Below are 18,893 nucleotides of genomic sequence, written 5' to 3'. Positions count from 1 at the left end.
AATGCGAATCATCCTGCTTCCCAAGGATTTTGTTTTCTGGATGACTTTGGGTATCAGGGGAAAAGGGGGCAAGGCATAAAGTCCTGAGGGCTAATTATGAACAAGTGCATCTCTCAGTGTCTCCCCCAGAGGGGGAATTAGGGTAAAGTAGCTGCTGCACTTGGCAAGAATGCAGCAAGGCTAACCCCATTTCCAGAAAATCTCTTCCGTTATGATCTAGTTCAGAGACCACTCATGAGGCAATAAAATTGCCCTGCTGAGCTTGTCTGTTACCACGCTGGATTTCCCCGGGATATGCGTTGCTACTAGAAAGCGTTGGGAAGAAATTGCCCATTGCCAAACTCTCAGAGCCTTGCGATAAAGTGGGTATGATTTGGTTCCTCCTTATTTATGTACCAAACCACCAAAATATTGTCTGTATAGCAATCGTCCCCAGTGGAAGAGAGTCGTGGAGTGCTTGCAATGCCAGAAGCACTGCTCTCATCTCTAGAACACTGATATGCAAGTGGGTCTCATGTTCCTGCCATATACCTTGGACCGTCCTTCCCAGATAATGTTCCCTTCACCCTATCTGGGAAGAGTCTGTGGTCACTGTAGCAACAGGTTGTTGTGGAATAAAGGGTCTCCCAATAGTCACATGGTTGGACTGGTTCTAATCAAGTGGGACATTGGAAGTTCTTGAAGCGACCACTGGGAGAACAGGAGACATTGAAGGATTCTCATGTGCAGCCTGGCAAGAGGAACTAGTGTTATGGTTGAAGCCATTGTCCCTAAGAGTTTTAGAACTACATTTGCTCTTACCTTGTCCTTGGGAAGAAGGTAGAGTATTTGCTGCCTGAGGGATGAAATTCTGTTGGCTGGAAGACATGCCATCTTTGAAACAGTGTCTAGGGTTGCACCTATGAAGGTAATATGTTGACAGGGCAACGAGGCAGATTTTTGTAAGTTGACTGTTATGCCTAACTGAGCACAGATTGCCAAAGTTGAATCCCTGGCTTGTTGGAGTAGATGCTTGGTGGTGGCATTTAGGAGCCAGTTGTCTAGATAAGGAAACACTTGGAATCCCCAACATCTCAAGTGAGCAGTGACTACTGCCATGCATTCTGTGAACACTCTGGAGGCTGTAGTGAGACCAACGGCAGAGCTCGGAACTGATAGTGACTGGCTCCCAGCCGGAAGCCTAAGTGACGCCTCAATGCTCTGTCCATCTCGGAGGTCTATTGAGCACATTCAATCATCTTTCCCAAAGAAAGGAAGTATTGACTGCAGTGTCACCATTCGGAATTTTGACTTTTTGACAAATTCGTTTAACTTGCTGAGATCCAATATGGGTCTCCAGTCCCCTGTTCTTTTTGGCACCAAAAAGAATCTTGAGTAAGTTCAGAATTCTGTTTGGTCTGCGGGGACTTCCTGGAGGACTCTCTTGTCCAGCAACTTTTGAATTTCTATAGTTGCTTGCTCCCTTAGATTGGGTGGAACCATCAGGGATTGTTCTAATTTGTGGGACAGGGTGGCAAAAGGGAATGGAATATCCTCTGGATATTATGTGTACCTACTTGTCTCTTGTGCTACTTTGCCAGGCTTCTGGGTGCAGAGATAAAACGTCCCCTGACTGCCTCCAGAGTAGAGCAGATGGGCCTCCTTTCAGGAGCACTGATAGGAACGTCTGCAAAAGGAATTACTGTCGCCCTGGTTTTGCAGACCCCCTCTGCCTCTAGGACGTCTGCCATTGTTACCTCCCCCTCTGCCCCTGGGGAAGGATTCACCTCATGAATCTTGGAAAGCTCCCTGGGATCTTTTGAACTACATTTTCCCACTCTTCTGACCTTTAGGTTAAGGTCTTGAAGTACAGAAAAACATACTCCAACAGCAGAGAGAGTTTTCCCCTTCCTGCTCGCATCTGGCGAGTGCATCTTTTACTTTGGGTCCAAAAAGTGAGGAACCATCAAAGGGGGCATTAGTAGGGTATAAAGGGTTCCGCAAAATTGCACAAGCGCATCCAGGAGCGTCTCCTCAAGAAACTCCTGAACCCGCTGCCCTGCTCGCTCCATCCGCTGCATAAGATATCAGTCTCATGGAGGAGCTGATGATAGAATTTAAGGTGGACAGCTGGGAGGAGACTCTCATTCACCCCCACAGCTAATGAACCTTGCAGAGCACCTCCTAGCTCTTTCAGACGATCTCTCTGTAGCCTTGTTAAGTGAGTAAGGTAGTTCAGCGATCAGAGTGTAAAAGTCGCTGATGAAAAGACAAGCTTCCTGTATCTGTTCATAGTTCAAGAATCTTTGTTCGTAGGATGAACAGATGAGGATGTCTCAGAAAGTTTCTCCTTGGTGGCTGCTGTCACCACCATAACAGCTACAGGTACACCCTTTGTGAGAAAATCCTTTCCAGTAGGGGCTGACAAAAACTTGTTTGGCCTCTAAGGGACTGGTTCCATAGTGTCAGGTGACTCCCATGCCTTTCGACTAACCAAGTCCATTAGTTCACCAAAAGGCAGAGACACACAGGAGGCTGAAGGTTGAGATCCAAAGGCCTTCATGTACACAGACTGCTCATCAGAAGGGGTGATGATTTTCCAGCCGCCTCTCTGCTTTAGGATATCTGCAAATGAGATATCAGAGGATGACTGTGAGGACCCTTCTGACTCCTCGAGGTCAGTATCTGAGGCGACTTACTCATCAGGGGAGTCTATATGCTTCCTCTTGCAAGTACTTTTCCGAGTGGGCTTTTCAGAAGGGTATTCTGGGGAGGCCTCAGAAGAGTGGGGTTCGCCCAATGGGGGATCTTGAGGCTCTGGATCTCTTCTGTCCTGTGGATGGGGTGGTGCCGAGACAGTAGCCGGTGCCTTGGGGACAAATGCCGTTATCCCTATGTAGAGCTGTAGAGGAGGACAGCACACATCAGCTTGAAAGCAGAACCCACTGTTTCCAAGGATATCCCCGGCTCCGAAAACACAGAGGACATCCCCGGCCCCAGAGAGACCAGCTCCAAGGCCGATGTAGGAGCTGAGCTCACCTGAGCTGAAGCACCACGGGGCACACTCGGATCAGAGGAAGTTCAGGCCCAAGCGTCCCTCCTGGGGCCAGCCAGAGAACCCCAGCTCTCAGACACTCCGGACGGCACCAAGAGAGTGACAGCAGAGGTCGGTTCCATAATCTCCGAAGAGGGTCCTGGAACCGACTGTTCTACAGTAAGTGGTACCAGGCACTCTGGCTCTGAAGATCCAGCTTGGCTCGGAGGACGAACAACAGCTGATGCAAGAGTCTTGGAAGGCTCTGAGACCTGATGGATTGGAGCCAAGAACAATTTAGCCAGCGGCAGCGACTTCAGGAGTCTGCGCACCACCCGCTCCACTTCATCAGTTAAGGCTCCTAGCGGACCTGGAAGACGGAGAAAGTGAACGAGATTTTTCCAAAATGGGAGATCTCAAGGTAGGGAAGACCGGTGAAATGTCAATGGACCGGCTCCAAAGACCTTGGAGCCAAAGAACCAGGCTTAATAATGATGACCTCCGTCTGTTCCGAAGTCTGTGGAGCAGATGAGGTAGTTTTCTGGAGGCTCCGACTGAGCCAAAGAGACAGGTGATGGCCTTTTGGATGGTTTGTCCCTCTTGGAAGGAGAAGAGGACGAAGAAGCACTCTGCATAGCTTCCTCAAAGGTTGACAAAGAGTCCCTTAAGAATCAATTTGTTTCGCCTCTCCTGTAACACACGTGCACTAAAGAAGTGGCAGAAAGTACAATCCTCCTGTAAATGTATAGCCCTAGACAAGATACGCAAATGACATGTCCGTCTGTAATTAACATTGTGTTTGTACATTTCTGACATTTTTTAAAACCTGAAGGCTTATGCTCTTTCTCCCTCGTGTCTTTAGACATGGTGGAAGAAAGAAGTTCCCAAAAGGATTGCAAAGGCAACTAACTCAGAACACTACTAGATATATAAACACACACTCTAAGCTGATAAAGACTGCACATCTAAGTACAAGAAATATTAGAAACTAATCAGTCAAGACAAAAGGCGAGCACTAGGACCTCTAACTTAAACGGACCTAGATACCAAGGAAAGAACACACATGCTAACAATAATCCTACCAGCCCTCTAACTAAAACGGGCGATTATCTCTCTAATTTAAACAAGCTAAATGACCAACTAACTGCTAGAGTAGACTAAACAACACACCACTACAATAATAAACTATGGGATACAAGAAGGCCTATGAAAAAAATGACGGCCAAACAACAACACACAATAGCAGAAAGGAAATAAGGTGAGCTACACACTAATCTAACTTATCTAATCACACAAAAACACTATTAATGTAAGAGTGTTACAAATTTAAGCTAGTAAAGTGAAAGATACAAAAAACGTCCACAGCCAAGAGTAGCACATTCAACCTCTTAAAGCGGCAAACGACATCTGGAGAGTTGCACCACTGCATCATGGGATACATACCTGCCACGAGCAAAGTTTGAGACTTCCAGGTGTGTATCTGGCAGAGTCGGAGCCGAGGATCGGCTCTGAACCCATCCAAGTAGGAATGATGGCGAGATAGGACAACATAACATCATGCATTATACATTGAGAACAGTAAAGAACACTAACTGATGACATTGACTGACACCACGGCACCAATAGAACAGAACCAGAATCAGCAGTCCGGATTACAACTGTTGTCATCTAACAGTTTTTGAACATGTCTAGTTTTAACTTCCATCACATGAATTCAAACTTAAAACAAAATGAACCTTTTTATTTCCATAACTGATACTAGGATAACATAAAAGCTTTAAATGTATTTTCATGGATCAAATGCTACACATTAAACATCAGAGGTTATACCCTACTGATAAAGACCACCAGCGCCAGAGGGACATCTGTCTAATGTATAAGTTTTGTAAAGTGCATGAATAAGCTAAACCATGATGTCTGTTTAAGCAAACAGTATCTTACCAATGTACTCAAATTCTTCCTTCAGTGCCATGCCATTATGAGAAAAACACTGCTGACATATAAGTGCATATCTGAAAAATAAAGAATACAACTTTATTATACACAACAAATAGCATTAACACCAACTGCCACATTATCTCAAACTTTTATACTGCAAGAATGTAGATGAAACACACCTGTTTTGGGGGCCATCACCCACCAGAAGCTCAATGAATTTGTCCATTACACCTCTTTCCCGTGGCAGGATAGGTCTTGCTAAAGGGGGACCCGGAGGATGGAGACCTATATAAATATAACAAAAAAAAATGTTTTTTTAAATTATTGAATGGCCATAATTTTATCACTGTATCTTATTTCAAACAAATTTTGTATCACAAATTGAAAATAACTACATTTCCTTTATAGCTATATAATCATCGTCATAAGACAATCAATTAAGATGTCACACAGCAAAACCATAAAATACTACAAAATATGCATCTTAAGACACTAAACAGTTTCAGGTTTTATGATAAAATCTGCTAGCAGACTCCCACAACCTTTTCCTGTAGAAAACAGCATGAGTGAGTTCAGTTAGAAAAGAACTTTGACACAAATATGTGTGCGCACGCACCAAGGAAGGGTCAAAAAAAGGAAAACTCAGTTTGTTCATTCATTTATTTTCCAAAACTTGTATGCATTATTCTACTCAGAACTGTGGGGCTGTCCCTAAGCATGTTCCAGCAAACAAGGGGCACATGACATGGAACCAATACTGGCCTAGATGAAAGCCCACTATTTTAAAAATATAGACTCGTGGACAGTGTAAAACATATCTACAGGCAAGTTGGAGCAACACCTCGTACAGCTACAAGCACATATTTGTGATATGGGAAAAAAGTGTGTATAGACACAAAGACATGCAAATGCCAGACAAGGCAGCTAAGCTGGGAACTGAACCGTGCAATCAAGTGCGGTCAGGCAGGAATGCCAGCAGTCAATAGAAAATTCAAATCCTTCAGAGTGTCTTTTTGGGAGGACTGGGGTGGGGCTACACAAACTGGCAGCAACACTCTCCTTATACAGTACTGGGCTGCTGATATGTTAGGATTTTGGCAGGACTGCAGCAGCACTCTTCTGGAAGTTAGCTCGAGCAAAGTGATAGTAATCCGGATATAAGCGACAAGTTGCATTAACAATGAAAATTGTGCGTTTACCATAAAAATGATCTATAAACAAGTTTGTTTACCATAAAGACTATCTGTAAACAAGTTTGTTTACCATAAAAACGATCTGTAAATAGTGCACCTTCTTTGGTAATAGCCAAGACTACATGTCGCAAGAATTAGAGCTCAGGGAATTTCTTCAAGCTGCTTGCTCCTTTCCAAAACTCCCAAACTGCTTTTCAGCTCCCATCTCTGTTCTTCCTAGTGCACTTACTTAGTAATCTTGAAAAGCATGCAGGTAACCACTGGAAGAAAGGAAGAGAAAAACGTCACATGTTAGCCAGCTATTTGTTGCTGCTACCTGGAGAAGCAAGCGAGAGTCTGGCTCAATACCCTAGGACCAAAAAGGGGGAAGATTGGATGTGTCATGTTAGTGAAGGTGGACATGCATACAGATCTACCGTTATTGTACGAGTACTATTTCCATATTTGCTTTCCCTTTTCTACATTTGAAGGAGGGAGAAAAGTGGCTGCCTTGGACAGGATAGCAGTATCGATTTAAACTTTTACCAGTACTTTGGGGAGACACAGAATGGGACAGAAAGTAAATATTCTTTCCAATCAACAGAGAAAACATTACCCAAGCTTGCTTACAAGAGCAGCCAGCACATAATTTCTCTATTTTGCAAGGGGGGGGGGGGGCATACAAACCAATCTACTTTAGATTGCCCACATAGCCATATGGCACAATACAAACCTTAACATGCAACCTGCAATTGTGGAGACTGAGGAAAAGATCTGTTTAAGTGATCAGCTGTTGCCTTCTCCTCCATGGCAATGAAGATGACAAACAGTAAAAAGATGCTTATGAACAGCTACATTTCTTGTGATCAAAGGCAGCCTGCACAGTTGGTAACAGTGCATTCTCCCCACTTGTTTTTATACTGTACAACAGTGGTGCTGTCGGTGATTATCTTGAGGATCTCTAGCGCCCATACACTGATGAAGTCCTGAAGGGCACAGCTCTGAGTTGCCATTTTCTTGATATTTAAATACTTTATTTTTCCCTTTAGAAGTCCACTTCTCTGCACCCCAAAACAGGTCTGAGTCATCTGTCATCAGGGTCTGGGACACTGGTGATGGAACAAATAACATTTCTGGGTTCCAGAGGACTTGTTTTTTTTATCATATGAATTATTTTTGAAAGGCTGGGGTAACACGCAGAAGATTCAATGGTTCCTGATGACATTGCTAAAAGTTCATAGGTAGGTACTAGGCTATCGGCCCAAGGGCCGACATAAGCCTAGCCAACAAGGCTCCCTGGCTTATGACACCCAAGAAAGTTATTTTCCTGTGCCACTGTTGCGCAGAGACACAGAAGTGATCCACGGGGTGCATTTCCTACCTCCTATCTACTCATCAAGAATTTTCTTGAAGAGTGCTAATGAAGAACTTTGCTTGACATAGATGGGTAGCCTGTTTCAGAGTATGGGAAGTCTCTGGGACAGGAATCTATCCCTCCAGCGTGTCCTGTTTATTGTCGTGACAAGGTTTAGGTTCCTAAAACATGTAGAGCGGAGGGATTGGGATTTCTTTAGGTGCAACATGTCCAACAGCTCTGGGTTTGACATAGCTTTATATGTTAGGCAGAGATCACCTTGGAGTAGGTGATATGCTATGGAGTAAAGCTGGAGTTTTTTGAGAAGGCCAGTGTAGGGCATCTGTTTGAGGCCAGTAATCTGCTTTGTGAGGTACTTCTATGGCCTTTCCAGCTGCTGCAGATGTCTTGTGAGGTACATTCTAAAAGGGGCATTGTACTCTATAATGGGTCTAATGAGTGTCGAGTAGAGGGGAACAATGACATCTTTTTTTCTGGATGAGAGCCCTTTTATGATGAGGTGTGCCATGTAGGACTTCCTGACTACTGTGGCGGTGACTATCAAAGGACAGACTACTGGTCCACCTGGGTCTCAAGGTCTCTTATCACACATTCGGTGTTAAGTAGACTGCTGTCTATGTAGTAGTTCATGGGTACAGAGTTTTTACCAAAGGGGATGACAATGCACTTTTTGGCATTGAGCTTGAGGCCATGGCTCTGACACTAGGCATCGGTCTCAGCGAGGCCCTTCTGTAGGATTTCCACATCATTTGGGGACTCTACTCTGGCTCCTAGTTTGCAGTCATCTGCGAACTTTGTTAGCCAGAGGCCTTCTGTGTTAGCCTGTACTTCAGAGAAGTAGATACCAAACAGGACAGGTCCCAGGACTGAACCCTGTGGTACTCCACTTGTCACTGGTTTGAGGTCAGATTTGGAGTCTGTAACTTTTACAGTGTGGGTTCTGTCAGTGAGCCAGTTGGCAACCCATCTTGTGATGTAGGGATTTATACCTAGTTTAATGAGTTTAGCTATAATTCCAGAATGGGGGATGGTGTCAAAAGCCTTGGCGAGGTCAAGATAGGCTGTGTGAGCCACATTACCCTCATCTACAGCTTTGGTGACTGCCTTAAAGCCGATCAGGTTCAGGAGGCATGATCTGCCTTTCACAAACCCGAACTGGGTGGGATCCAGAGTTTGGATGTTAATATCTTTGTTTATGAGTTCCATGATGATACGTTCCATGGCCTTGCAGACCAGGCTCGTCAGGATAACAGGGCGATAGTTCCTGGGATCAGTGGTGGCTCCCCCTTTGTGGAGTGGGATAACTGTTGCTGTACGCCATTCAATGGGCACAAAGACTGATGTGAGGCTATGACTGAACATGGGCCTTAGGTGGAGAGCCAGTTCATTCTGATGTTCGTGTAAAATGCAGCCTGGGCTGTTGTTCAGTCCCATGGATGCTGTGATTTTTGGCTTTAGAGTGCAACTTTTACCTGCGTAGTTGTGATTACAGGGACTCTGCATTCTTCCTGTATAGATATGGGCCCTTTAGGGGGTGGGGTGGGGTAAAACTAGCACTGAACCTATCTGCCAGGATGTTGGCAATATCAGTTGGTTCTGTAATTTTCGTGCCGTTGTGCTGTAACTCAGAGCAGATATGGGTGTTAACACTGAGATTATTGGCATAGCTACAGAATGCTTTGTGGTTGTCCTTAGCATCAGTGGTGATTTTGTTTTCGTAGCTTTCTTATAAGGGAGCTCAGCTTCTTACTGAGGCTGACCAGGGAGCTCCTCCACTCATGGGATTTTACTCTCTTTTGCAACAATTTCTTCCTTCTGTTGTACAGTTTGTTTATGGCAGGGGACCACCAGGATTGGCTTCCTTTTTTTGGAGGATAGCATCTTGGTTCTGTTTGGGATAGCACGATCCATGCACTCGTGTAAGTGCTTATAGAGTGCATTTGTGAAGGATTCAGCAGTCGCAACTGTATTGTCCATCTGCATGGGTGTCATGAAGTTCACCACTTGTCTTAAGAAGCATGAAGTTGGCTTTGGAGAAATTTTTTACCGTGGTTTCCTTAATGGGGGGTGGAGGCGGGATGTGGATATCAAGGGTGATTAGCTTATGGTCGGTTCAGACCAACGAGGAGTTGACTTCAGGTCTGGAGCACCGGTCACTCATGTTGGTAATGACTAGGTCTAGGATATTTCTGCCCCTGGTGGGGGTGTGGATAAGTTCATCCAAGGCATTGGAGCTTATGAATTCCAGAAAGCGTTGTGTGTAGGAGTTGGTACACGAGTAGTTTTCCCAGTTAATGGTGGGGTAGTTGAAATCGCCCATTATTAGGGTGTTTGGTTGAACCCTAATATTTTCCAGTACATCAAGAAAAGAGGAGTGGGAAATCCTGGGGCATGGTGGGGATCTCTAGCAAGCTACAATTTGGATTGCAGTTTTGCTCAGAGTTAGCTGCACTTGGATAACTTTGGATGCATTATGCTGAGCAACTAGCCTGGAGGTGTGGATATCCTTAATAAATATGGACACATCTCCGCTTTGGTGTTCCGGGTCCAGGTTACATGGCCAAAAAATGTGGCATGAGTTATAGCCTGGTAGTGCAGGGGTGCTCTCTGGAGTCTTGAACCAGGTCTCAGTCACTGCACAGATATCAATGTTCTCCATTTTAAGGAGTGCCTTGAGTGAGTGCATTTTAAGATTTAGACTTCTAGCATTGAGTAGCATTACCCTCAGTTTTTGCTTGCCTGTTCCTGTTATGGTGGTGAATTTGTCATTTGAACCTTGCCTAAAAAGGCACTATAGAGGTGGCAAGAGCCTTCGCCAGTATCCGGAATCCCAGGGGCGACAAGTGCAGGCCATCTCTGGCAAAGCATCGTGGTCTGTCGACCATGTCATCCCAAGCAGACAGATGCTGGATCCCCTTAGAAAGACACCAGAAGCTTAACCAATTGTTGAAGTCAATCATTTTGTCCTTGTACTGCGGTATCATTCTGGGCGATGGCAGAATGCATTCAGGGCTAGGGTCATACCTGACTGGGCTACAAGATCGGAGAGCTCTTCCGTGTCTCTTTTCATGTAGTCCAGGGAGGACGTCTCAGGTCGTTCACACCAACATGGACAATGACAGAGTCATATGTGTATTTGTTGTGGAGTGACCTGAGTGCGTGGGTTATGTGGCGGATCCTGGCACCTGAAAGGAAGCGGACAGTAACCTTCTCCTTGTTTAGCCTGGTGAGTGGGACATCAATGTGTCTGACTATAGAGTCACCTATGACTAGTGTGTTGGATACGTAGTTTTGGCTTACTGGCTGTGGTTGAGTGGCACATTGAGTCTGTCGGCTATGTGTCATTTGGGTTTTGATGGGAGGTGGAAGTTGCTTGCGTTTCTGCTTTGGAGGTCTCTGTTGCTTGGGCAGATTATTATTGAGAGCCTCCGCGAATGCTTTTGTGTTTCTATGTGTGGATTTTGGTGGTGTAGATTTAGTGAGACTGTGATGTGTGGTGTGGTGCAAGTGTTTACCTTCTCCTCTTGAATGTCAAGTTCAGTCTTGGTTGGAGAGAGCCTTAACCTCCAGTTTGGCTAGATAAGTGCATCTCTCACAGGTTGTAGTGTTGGGTGGTAGGAGGAGAGGGTTGTCTGTGTACATGAGGCAATTTCTACATTGCCCCAAGATGCCCAGATTAATCAGATAGACAGGAGAGAACACTGGGAGCTGACCCTTGGACATGCCTGAATAAAAAAAACATTTTCCTCTAGATAAGTGAGGAAAGTGAGTACAAGAGTTGTTTTTCTCTAAGCAAGTGAGGAAAGTAAGTGCAAAAACTATTTTCCTCTAGGTAATGAGGAAGGTTGAGTGCTATAGTAATTAGTAGCTTATTTAATGCTTACAACAAGTTCTGAACAAGTGCTGAGCACGAATAAGCAAATTCAAGTGCTAAAATTAAGAATCTGTATCTGCACTAGACTAGTTACAGGAAAGAAACGAGTGCAAATGCGGGCTTTCAAATCAGAAAGTTGAGAGAAATGGAAAAGATTGCCCAGACGGCCAAAAACTACAATTTCTGGGCCAGAACCATTCCTTGTGTGGTAGAGAGATTACCTAGTGCTTACCACTCCCACCGACAAGCTAGAAGGCTTCCCTCCAACACAGAAAGACTTGAGGGGGGGGGGGTCTCAGAATCTTACATACAGTCCTGGATACAGCAAATCTGTATCTGGACTACACTAGTTACAGGAAAAGTAGGAAACAGGCTTACAGTTTTTTTTTTTTTTTTTTTTTTTTTTCAGAAAAGTAACTAAAACAGCAGTAAAAACAATTCAAATGCAATGCAAGCTAGCACACTTTAGTATGCAGCAATATTCGACCAAACAGTTTAAAAAATGCGAATAATTAAAAAGGACAAAAAAAGTACAGAAGGAATGTATTAGGTAGAATGTGGTAGAGAGATGGGACTGGGGGGAGTGTCCCAGATCAAATCTATAGTGGGGCGGGGGCAACTGCAAAAGCCACCAAATTTAAACAAACCAGAAATAGGGTGAGTGGGACAAAACACTTTCAGCAGAGATCTGAAAAACTATACAGTGAATCAAAAATAATACTTGGATAGCACTGGATTTTATCACATGTAACAGTGCCACGAGGACCTTAAGGATGAAGCAAAGATGTACTAAAAAGCCTTGATAGCTCCCTGGGTGTCATGCTGGAATTCACTGCTATGATCAGCAGAAGAGCAAAGTGAAGGCGAAACCCTACTCCATCTTTGATATTGCTCCAGGAAGAAAGACCTGCTTTAATCTGAGTACTTACAAAGATGTCTGGCTGATGGCACTATTTTTTTGCTTTCTTGTCCATTCCTCTTGGGAAAGGGTCAGAATCTGAGACGAGAATACTTGCCCAGGTAAGGGTAGGTGTCCATACCCTTATAGCCTTATTTGGGCAAAAGCTGCAGCTATCCTGCTAGCTACAAAACATAAACCACAAAATCAGTGTGCAAAGCAGTCACAGCCCTTAAGGCCAAATACAACACCAAACATACTTGTCATAGGTGACTCCATAGTCAGACACACTGACGTCCCACTCACCAGGCTGAACAAGGAGAGGGTCACAGTAAGCTGCCTATCGGGCGCTAGAATCCGCCTCGGGTCACTCCACAGCAAGTACAAATATGACACAGTCATTGTCCATGCTGGTGTGAACGACCTGAGACGTACCCTCCCTGGACTACATGAAAAGACAGAGGAGCTCTCTGATTATGTAGCCCAGGCAGGTATGACCCTGACCCTGAGCAGTATCCTTCCTTCACCAAGAATGATGCCACAACATAGAGACAAGATGATCAGCTTTAACAATTGGCTTAATTTCTGGTGTCATTCAAAGGGGATCCAGTGTCTGCCTGGGATGACATGCTTGACAAGCCACGCTGCTTCGCAAGGGACGGCTTGCACCTGTCACCCCTGGGATTCCGGATATTGGCTAAGGCTCTTGACACCCCCATAGTGCCTTTTTTAGGCGAGGCTCAAATTCTAAACCTACCACCCTAGAAAATAAAAATGGGAAGAAACTAAGGGTAATGCTGCTCAATGCCAGAAGTCTAAATCTCAAAATGCATGCACTCGAGGCCCTTCTCAGTATGGAGAACATCGATGTCTGTGCTGTGACTGAAACCTGGTTCAAGGCTCCTGAGAGCACCCCGGCACTACCAGGTTTTACCTCATATCATGCGTTCCGGCCCCAAAACCCGGACCACACCACAAAAGGAGGGGGTGTATCCATATTCATCAAGTATACCCACACCTCCAGGTTGGTGGCAACGCACGAAGCATCGGAAACCATCCAGGTGCAATTAACCATAGGCAAAACTGCTCTACAATTTGTAGCATGCTACAGGCCACCCTCTCAAACTCAGGAACCCCACACAGCCTTCCTGAAGACACTGGAGGGTATAAATGTAAATCCAAACACCATTACATTGGGTGACTTCAACTACCCGAATATAGACTGGGAACATTACTCAAGCCCCAACTTTCTAGCCCAAAGGTTCCTTGAGTTCATAAATTCAAATGCCATGGAACAACTAGTCACCGTTCCCACAAGAGGAGAAAATATACTAGATCTCATCATCACAAACATGGGGACAAAATGCTCCACACCGAAAGTATATCCCTCATTGGTGAGATCAAATCACAAACTTATCTCACTGGAAATCCACATCCCGCCCCCACCCCAAACAAAAAAGACCACAGTGAAGAACTTCTCTAAAGCAAACTTCACACTACTCAAGACTGGTGTGGTATCCTTCAAGGCCCCCGAGCCAGTGGAAACCACAACCCAAGCTGCGGAAGCTCTTACAAATGCCTTCTACGAACACCTCCAGGACTGCATGGATCAGGCAATCCCTAATAAAACCAAGACTCTTTCCACCAAGGGCAAACGTCCAGTCTGGTGGATTCCAGCCATAAACAAACTTTACAATAAGAGGAGAAAGCTGTTACATGATAGAGCAAAATCCATAAAAGAGAAGACACCCTTGATCATTATTAGTAATAAAATACGAGCACTCATAAAATCATCCAAGGCCAACTTTGAGAGAAAAATTGCAATAGATTCAAAAGACAATCATAAGGCCTTCTTCAGCTATGTTAGAAAACTGGGTGGAAACTCCCAGATATGCGCAGAATTAGTCCAAAATGATACAAAAATCACTGAACCCACAGACATTGCCAACATACTGGCAGACAGGTTCAGTGCAAACTTCACCCCCTCTCCCCCCCAAAAGGAGAGATAACTATCCCAGCAGAGTGCAGCCTCCCAGACATCTCAAATGCGCAGGTGAAAGCTGCTCTCTCTAAAGCTAAAAACACAGCATCAATGGGACCGGATGGTGTCCCCGGCTGTGTGCTACACGAACTCAACGAGGAACTAAACCCGCATATAAGGCAGCTGTTTAATCTTAGCCTTACCACAGGATACGTGCCCAAGGAGTGGCGTACGGCAACTGTGGTCCCACTCCACAAAGGCGGTGCCTCTACGGACCCTGGTAATTACCGCCCCATAAGCTTAACAAGCCTGGTCTGCAAAGCTATGGAGAGGATCATAATGGAACTCATAAACAAAGACATAGGGGACTTGCAGACATTGGACCCGACCCAGTTTGGCTTTGTCAAGGGCAGATCATGCCTTATGAACTTGGTCGACTTCTTTGAAACAGTCACCAAGGCCATTGATGAGGGAAAGGCAGTCCATACAGCCTACCTTGACCTTGCAAAAGCTTTCGACACAATACCCCACTCGGTATTATAGAGAAACTTACCAGCTTAAATGTAAACCCATATGTCACAAGATGGGTTGCAAACTGGCTAAAGGACAGAACCCACAGGGTTAGAGTTGCTGGCGCCATGTCAGACTCCAAGCCGGTCACAAGTGGTGTCCCACAGGGCTCAGTCCTTGGCCTCCTGTTGTTCGGCATCTACTTCTCAGAAGTACAGGCAAACATAGGAGGACTATGGCTGACAAAGTTTGCAGATGACTGCAAACTGGGTGCCATAGTGGAAAGTACATCGGACACAGATATCCTTCAGAGAGGTCTCACGGAAACTGATAGCTGGTGCCAGAGCCATGGCCTGAAGTTAAATGCCAAAAATGTATAGTCATACCCTTCGGGAAAAACAAGGTAACCCCAAGCTACCATATAGGTGGCAATCCATTAAGCACAGAAGAGGTTATCAGGGACCTGGGGACCCAGGTTGACAGTGGCCTTTCTTTTGACACTCACATTGCTAAAGTGGTTAGAAAGACCTTCTACATTGCCCACCTGATCATGAAGGGATTCACATCCAGATCAAGTGAGGTCATTGTTCCTCTGTACTCTTCACTTATCAGACCAATGATCGAGTACAATGCCCCATTCGGGATGTATCTCACCCGACACCTGCAGCAATTGGAGAGACCCCAAAAGCTCCTCACCAAAAGGATAAAGGGACTCCAAAATCTGTCATATGCTGCCAGACTGAAGAAACTCCAGCTCTATTCAGTCGCATACCGCCTGCTCAGAGGTGACCTGTGCCTGACATACAAGACCATGTCCAACCCGGAATTAATGGACATGCTCCACCTCAAAAAATCCAAATCTACCAGATCCACTAGAGCAAGCGACTTAAATCTTAGTATGGATATAAATAGGACATGCTGGAGGGATAGATTTGTCACCCAGAGACTCCCTATGCTGTGGAATAAAATCCCGGTCCATGTGAGGCAGAGCACCTCGCTGGCTCTGTTCAAGAGAAATCTTGACCGGTGGATGGGAGATCATAGGTTTACCCCGGGAATCATCTCTGTGTCACTGCTGGACAGAGCCACAACAAACTAATGGGCACAGTATTTTTTAACATAAGGGGTGGCGTAAGCCACAAAACTTTGGGCTAGGCTTATAAATGCCTTAGGGCAGATAGCCTAGTATAAACCTATGAACCTATTCATTTGTGAATACCCTGACAGCAAAGGGCAAGGAGGTGAAATGAAGTGCTGGAACTCTGGCAGGAATATAAGGAACTTTCTGAGGCCTCTAATGATGGGGCTGTGTGGATATGAATCTTATGTTCGGCATAACTACCCATTCTTCAGGCAACAAGAAGTGGAGCAGGAAATAAACAGTGAGAATCTTGAGCCTTTTTACTACTAGGCACTTGTTTTGTTTCTAAAGATGAAAGATAGGCCTCCAATGACCATCACCTTAGCAGTCTGTAATAAATATCTTGTTCCTTTCTCTACTGTCGAACACTTTCTATGGCAGCTAATGCTAGTGTTTGTTCTAACACTGGATCTGCTAACTCCACCTGATTTGGAGGCATCTGAGGCAATCTCACAAATGGTGAAGAAACTCCTGAAATGCATCTTTTAGGCTAATACTACCAGATTCCTCACTGTCTGATTGTAGATGGGGTGAGTCATTGGAACTTTCCTAGTACAGGGAGAAAGGGAGTATAAAATCAGTAGTGGAGAGCACTGTCCTGAGACAGAGGACAGCCACTGCCATTTCCTGACCCTGTTGCCTACTTTCACTTCTAATCACCTCTGCAGATGTTTTCTCAATGCCTTTCTTCTGTTTAAATTGCTTAGATAGTACCAGTGTTATATAAAGCAACCACTTTGCAGGAATTGTTTTTCTTTATATTTAGGAAGGTGACTGGAATATTTGTTTCACCGTCAGCATAGTTTTGTTCTCTTCTGCAAGTCTTTTAAGACTTTATGTGATAGACAAATAAAAGATACTTCAGCAGGTTGGCAGTATGGTTCAACCCCAATGTCATCTGGTCAGCATGCCTGCTAATGACCGTGCAAGAGCCAACATATCTGGTAAAAGCATCAACAGCATTACAGCTACATTCAATGGCACATCTGCCCACTAGTAATGATGTCTGGATCAATTTATACACTGCCTTAAGGCGGCATACGCAAGCGCTTTCTAGCATTTCCTCCATTGCCTCACATCTCTCTGCTGCTTATGACCCATGTGCACAAGGTGGCTCTTTTTTTTTTTTTTTTTGCCAGCCTACCACCTTGTTTTGTCAGTGTGGAGGATTTAGAAGGGGTCAAATCTGATCACTTGATGTCTTCCATGGTGATACCCAGGTCAAGATATTTAGCTTTGTCCTTCTGTTAATATACAATGGACTTTTAGGGAACTGAGGCTTGAGAATTTGATTTAGAGAAAAGCTTGCAAAGGCACTCCCAAAAGCATGAAAATCTACTGGGATAGCTGGTGTTTTGGGTTCATCTTCACCTAACAATTTGAAGTAAATTTTGTTAAATCCAACAGCTCTTTCGCACCACATCAAGTGAACTCTAATCAGAGAGAGGATTTCACCAAGACAGACACCTTGTACAGGAAAGCCCAAAGAAAACTCCTCATCTGAACTGCACCCAAAATGAGGAATATATCTGTAAGTATGCCAGGCCCAAGTGCTCTACTTCACCATGTCTCAATTAAACAAACAGCCAGGTGACTGGGCTCGTTTTTCTGTTAAGTGGGAAAAGGTTACGCTAACTGATGGGCAAAGCAGGTTCTATAGCAGGGTCAGAAGGGGCATTACACCTCTTTTGTACAAGATCACATACGTCTCTCAAAACGCCTGTAGTAAAAAAAATCCAGAAAAGCCAACTGTCAGATACATGGTCCGATGCTCAGAGAAGGTGGACAAAGGTTCCTGCGGCTTAAAAAAAAATGTAAATTTGGAAGCTAGCTTGCCATTAGGGAACACAGTGATGTAGTTGACTGTACAAAAGGAAGAATGCTGTGAAAGGCCTTTTCCTGAGGCCTATGCCATCTGCTGGCCAAAAAATGCCTGGGGATAATCATCTAGATAAGATGCAGCAACACACTTTGGCGAGGCCTGGCAAAACACCAAGCACTTCACCCAGTCTGCCTCCAGACGGGCTTCAACAGCTGAAAGCACTGAAATGCTGCTTGAAGTCAGGGGCTTACCAGAGGCAACTCTATGGAGCCAGAACCCCCAGGTCTTTGTGGGACTGACAAGGTTTCCAAGGCCTTGCATACTGTGCCTGTCCCTCTAGACACTAAATTCCAAAGTTCTTCTGTTTGGCATTCAGGTATGTGCCTTATACAACCAAGAGAATAAGACATCCCTGCAGAAAATGCATGAACAAGCATCCCTTGTTTCAAATTTAGGGTACAGCTAATACTGAAGGAAATACAGGCTTTAAATCAACTTTAAAGAATCTCCTTAAAATAAGAACATTCTCTAAAATCTGAAAACACTGAAGATGTAAATACTTCAGTGGAATCTGGTGACCACAGACACACGTCTACCTTTTCTGGGATGTCTTAATTCTTGGAAAAAACTCCAAATGTACACTCAAAAAGCACATACTTACTACACACAATAAGTAACAAAATAAAAAAAACATATGAAAATTTCCCCTAAAGGGTACTTATTCTGGAAATCATCTATATGAAACCGCTAGAACCATCTACTGAACACAGTGTATACACAAAAACTAAAGATGCCAAATACTGCTCTCCCTTTTACCCAGCATCCTGCTGATACCTGTAACTTTTGGGAGAAAGCATTTGGAAGAAGCCAGGCTAATTCAGAGGATATCCATAACTCTGGAAGTTAGGGTACATAGGAAAGTGTTCACCTGCGCCACAACTGCCATCCAAGATTAAATAGGCGTTACCACTAAAGTGCAATTACATTCCATCCTGGACATCCTTGGCCTCTGCTTGGCTGCTTAAGACTGCACTATGGCTTATCAGGCACAATCCTACACAGGTTTACCTCTTGGGTCACACTCAGGAGGTGATCTCCAGAGGTAAACCATCCATAAGTGACCAGTTGCTCTGTGGGGTGCTTCAAGGCATACAATGATACTGGCACTT

General features: G+C 44.6%; 1 protein-coding gene across 1 annotated transcript in view; it reads right to left on the bottom strand.

The window, feature by feature from the left end:
* The window catches only part of LNPK (lunapark, ER junction formation factor), a gene marked incomplete in the record, with an annotated part of 488,987 nt that overhangs the window by 177,791 nt on the left and 292,303 nt on the right, over positions 1–18,893 (bottom strand). The window contains 2 exon segments of the mRNA XM_044075445.1: positions 4,955–5,025; positions 5,131–5,236. Of these exon segments, the coding sequence (XP_043931380.1) occupies positions 4,955–5,025; positions 5,131–5,236 (177 nt within the window).

Source organism: Protopterus annectens, chromosome 6.part1 (genome assembly GCF_019279795.1).
Source record: "Protopterus annectens isolate FY-2018-M chromosome 6.part1, PAN1.0, whole genome shotgun sequence".
Lineage (NCBI taxonomy): Eukaryota > Metazoa > Chordata > Ceratodontiformes > Protopteridae > Protopterus > Protopterus annectens.
This window is presented reverse-complemented; position numbering and strand designations above follow the sequence as displayed.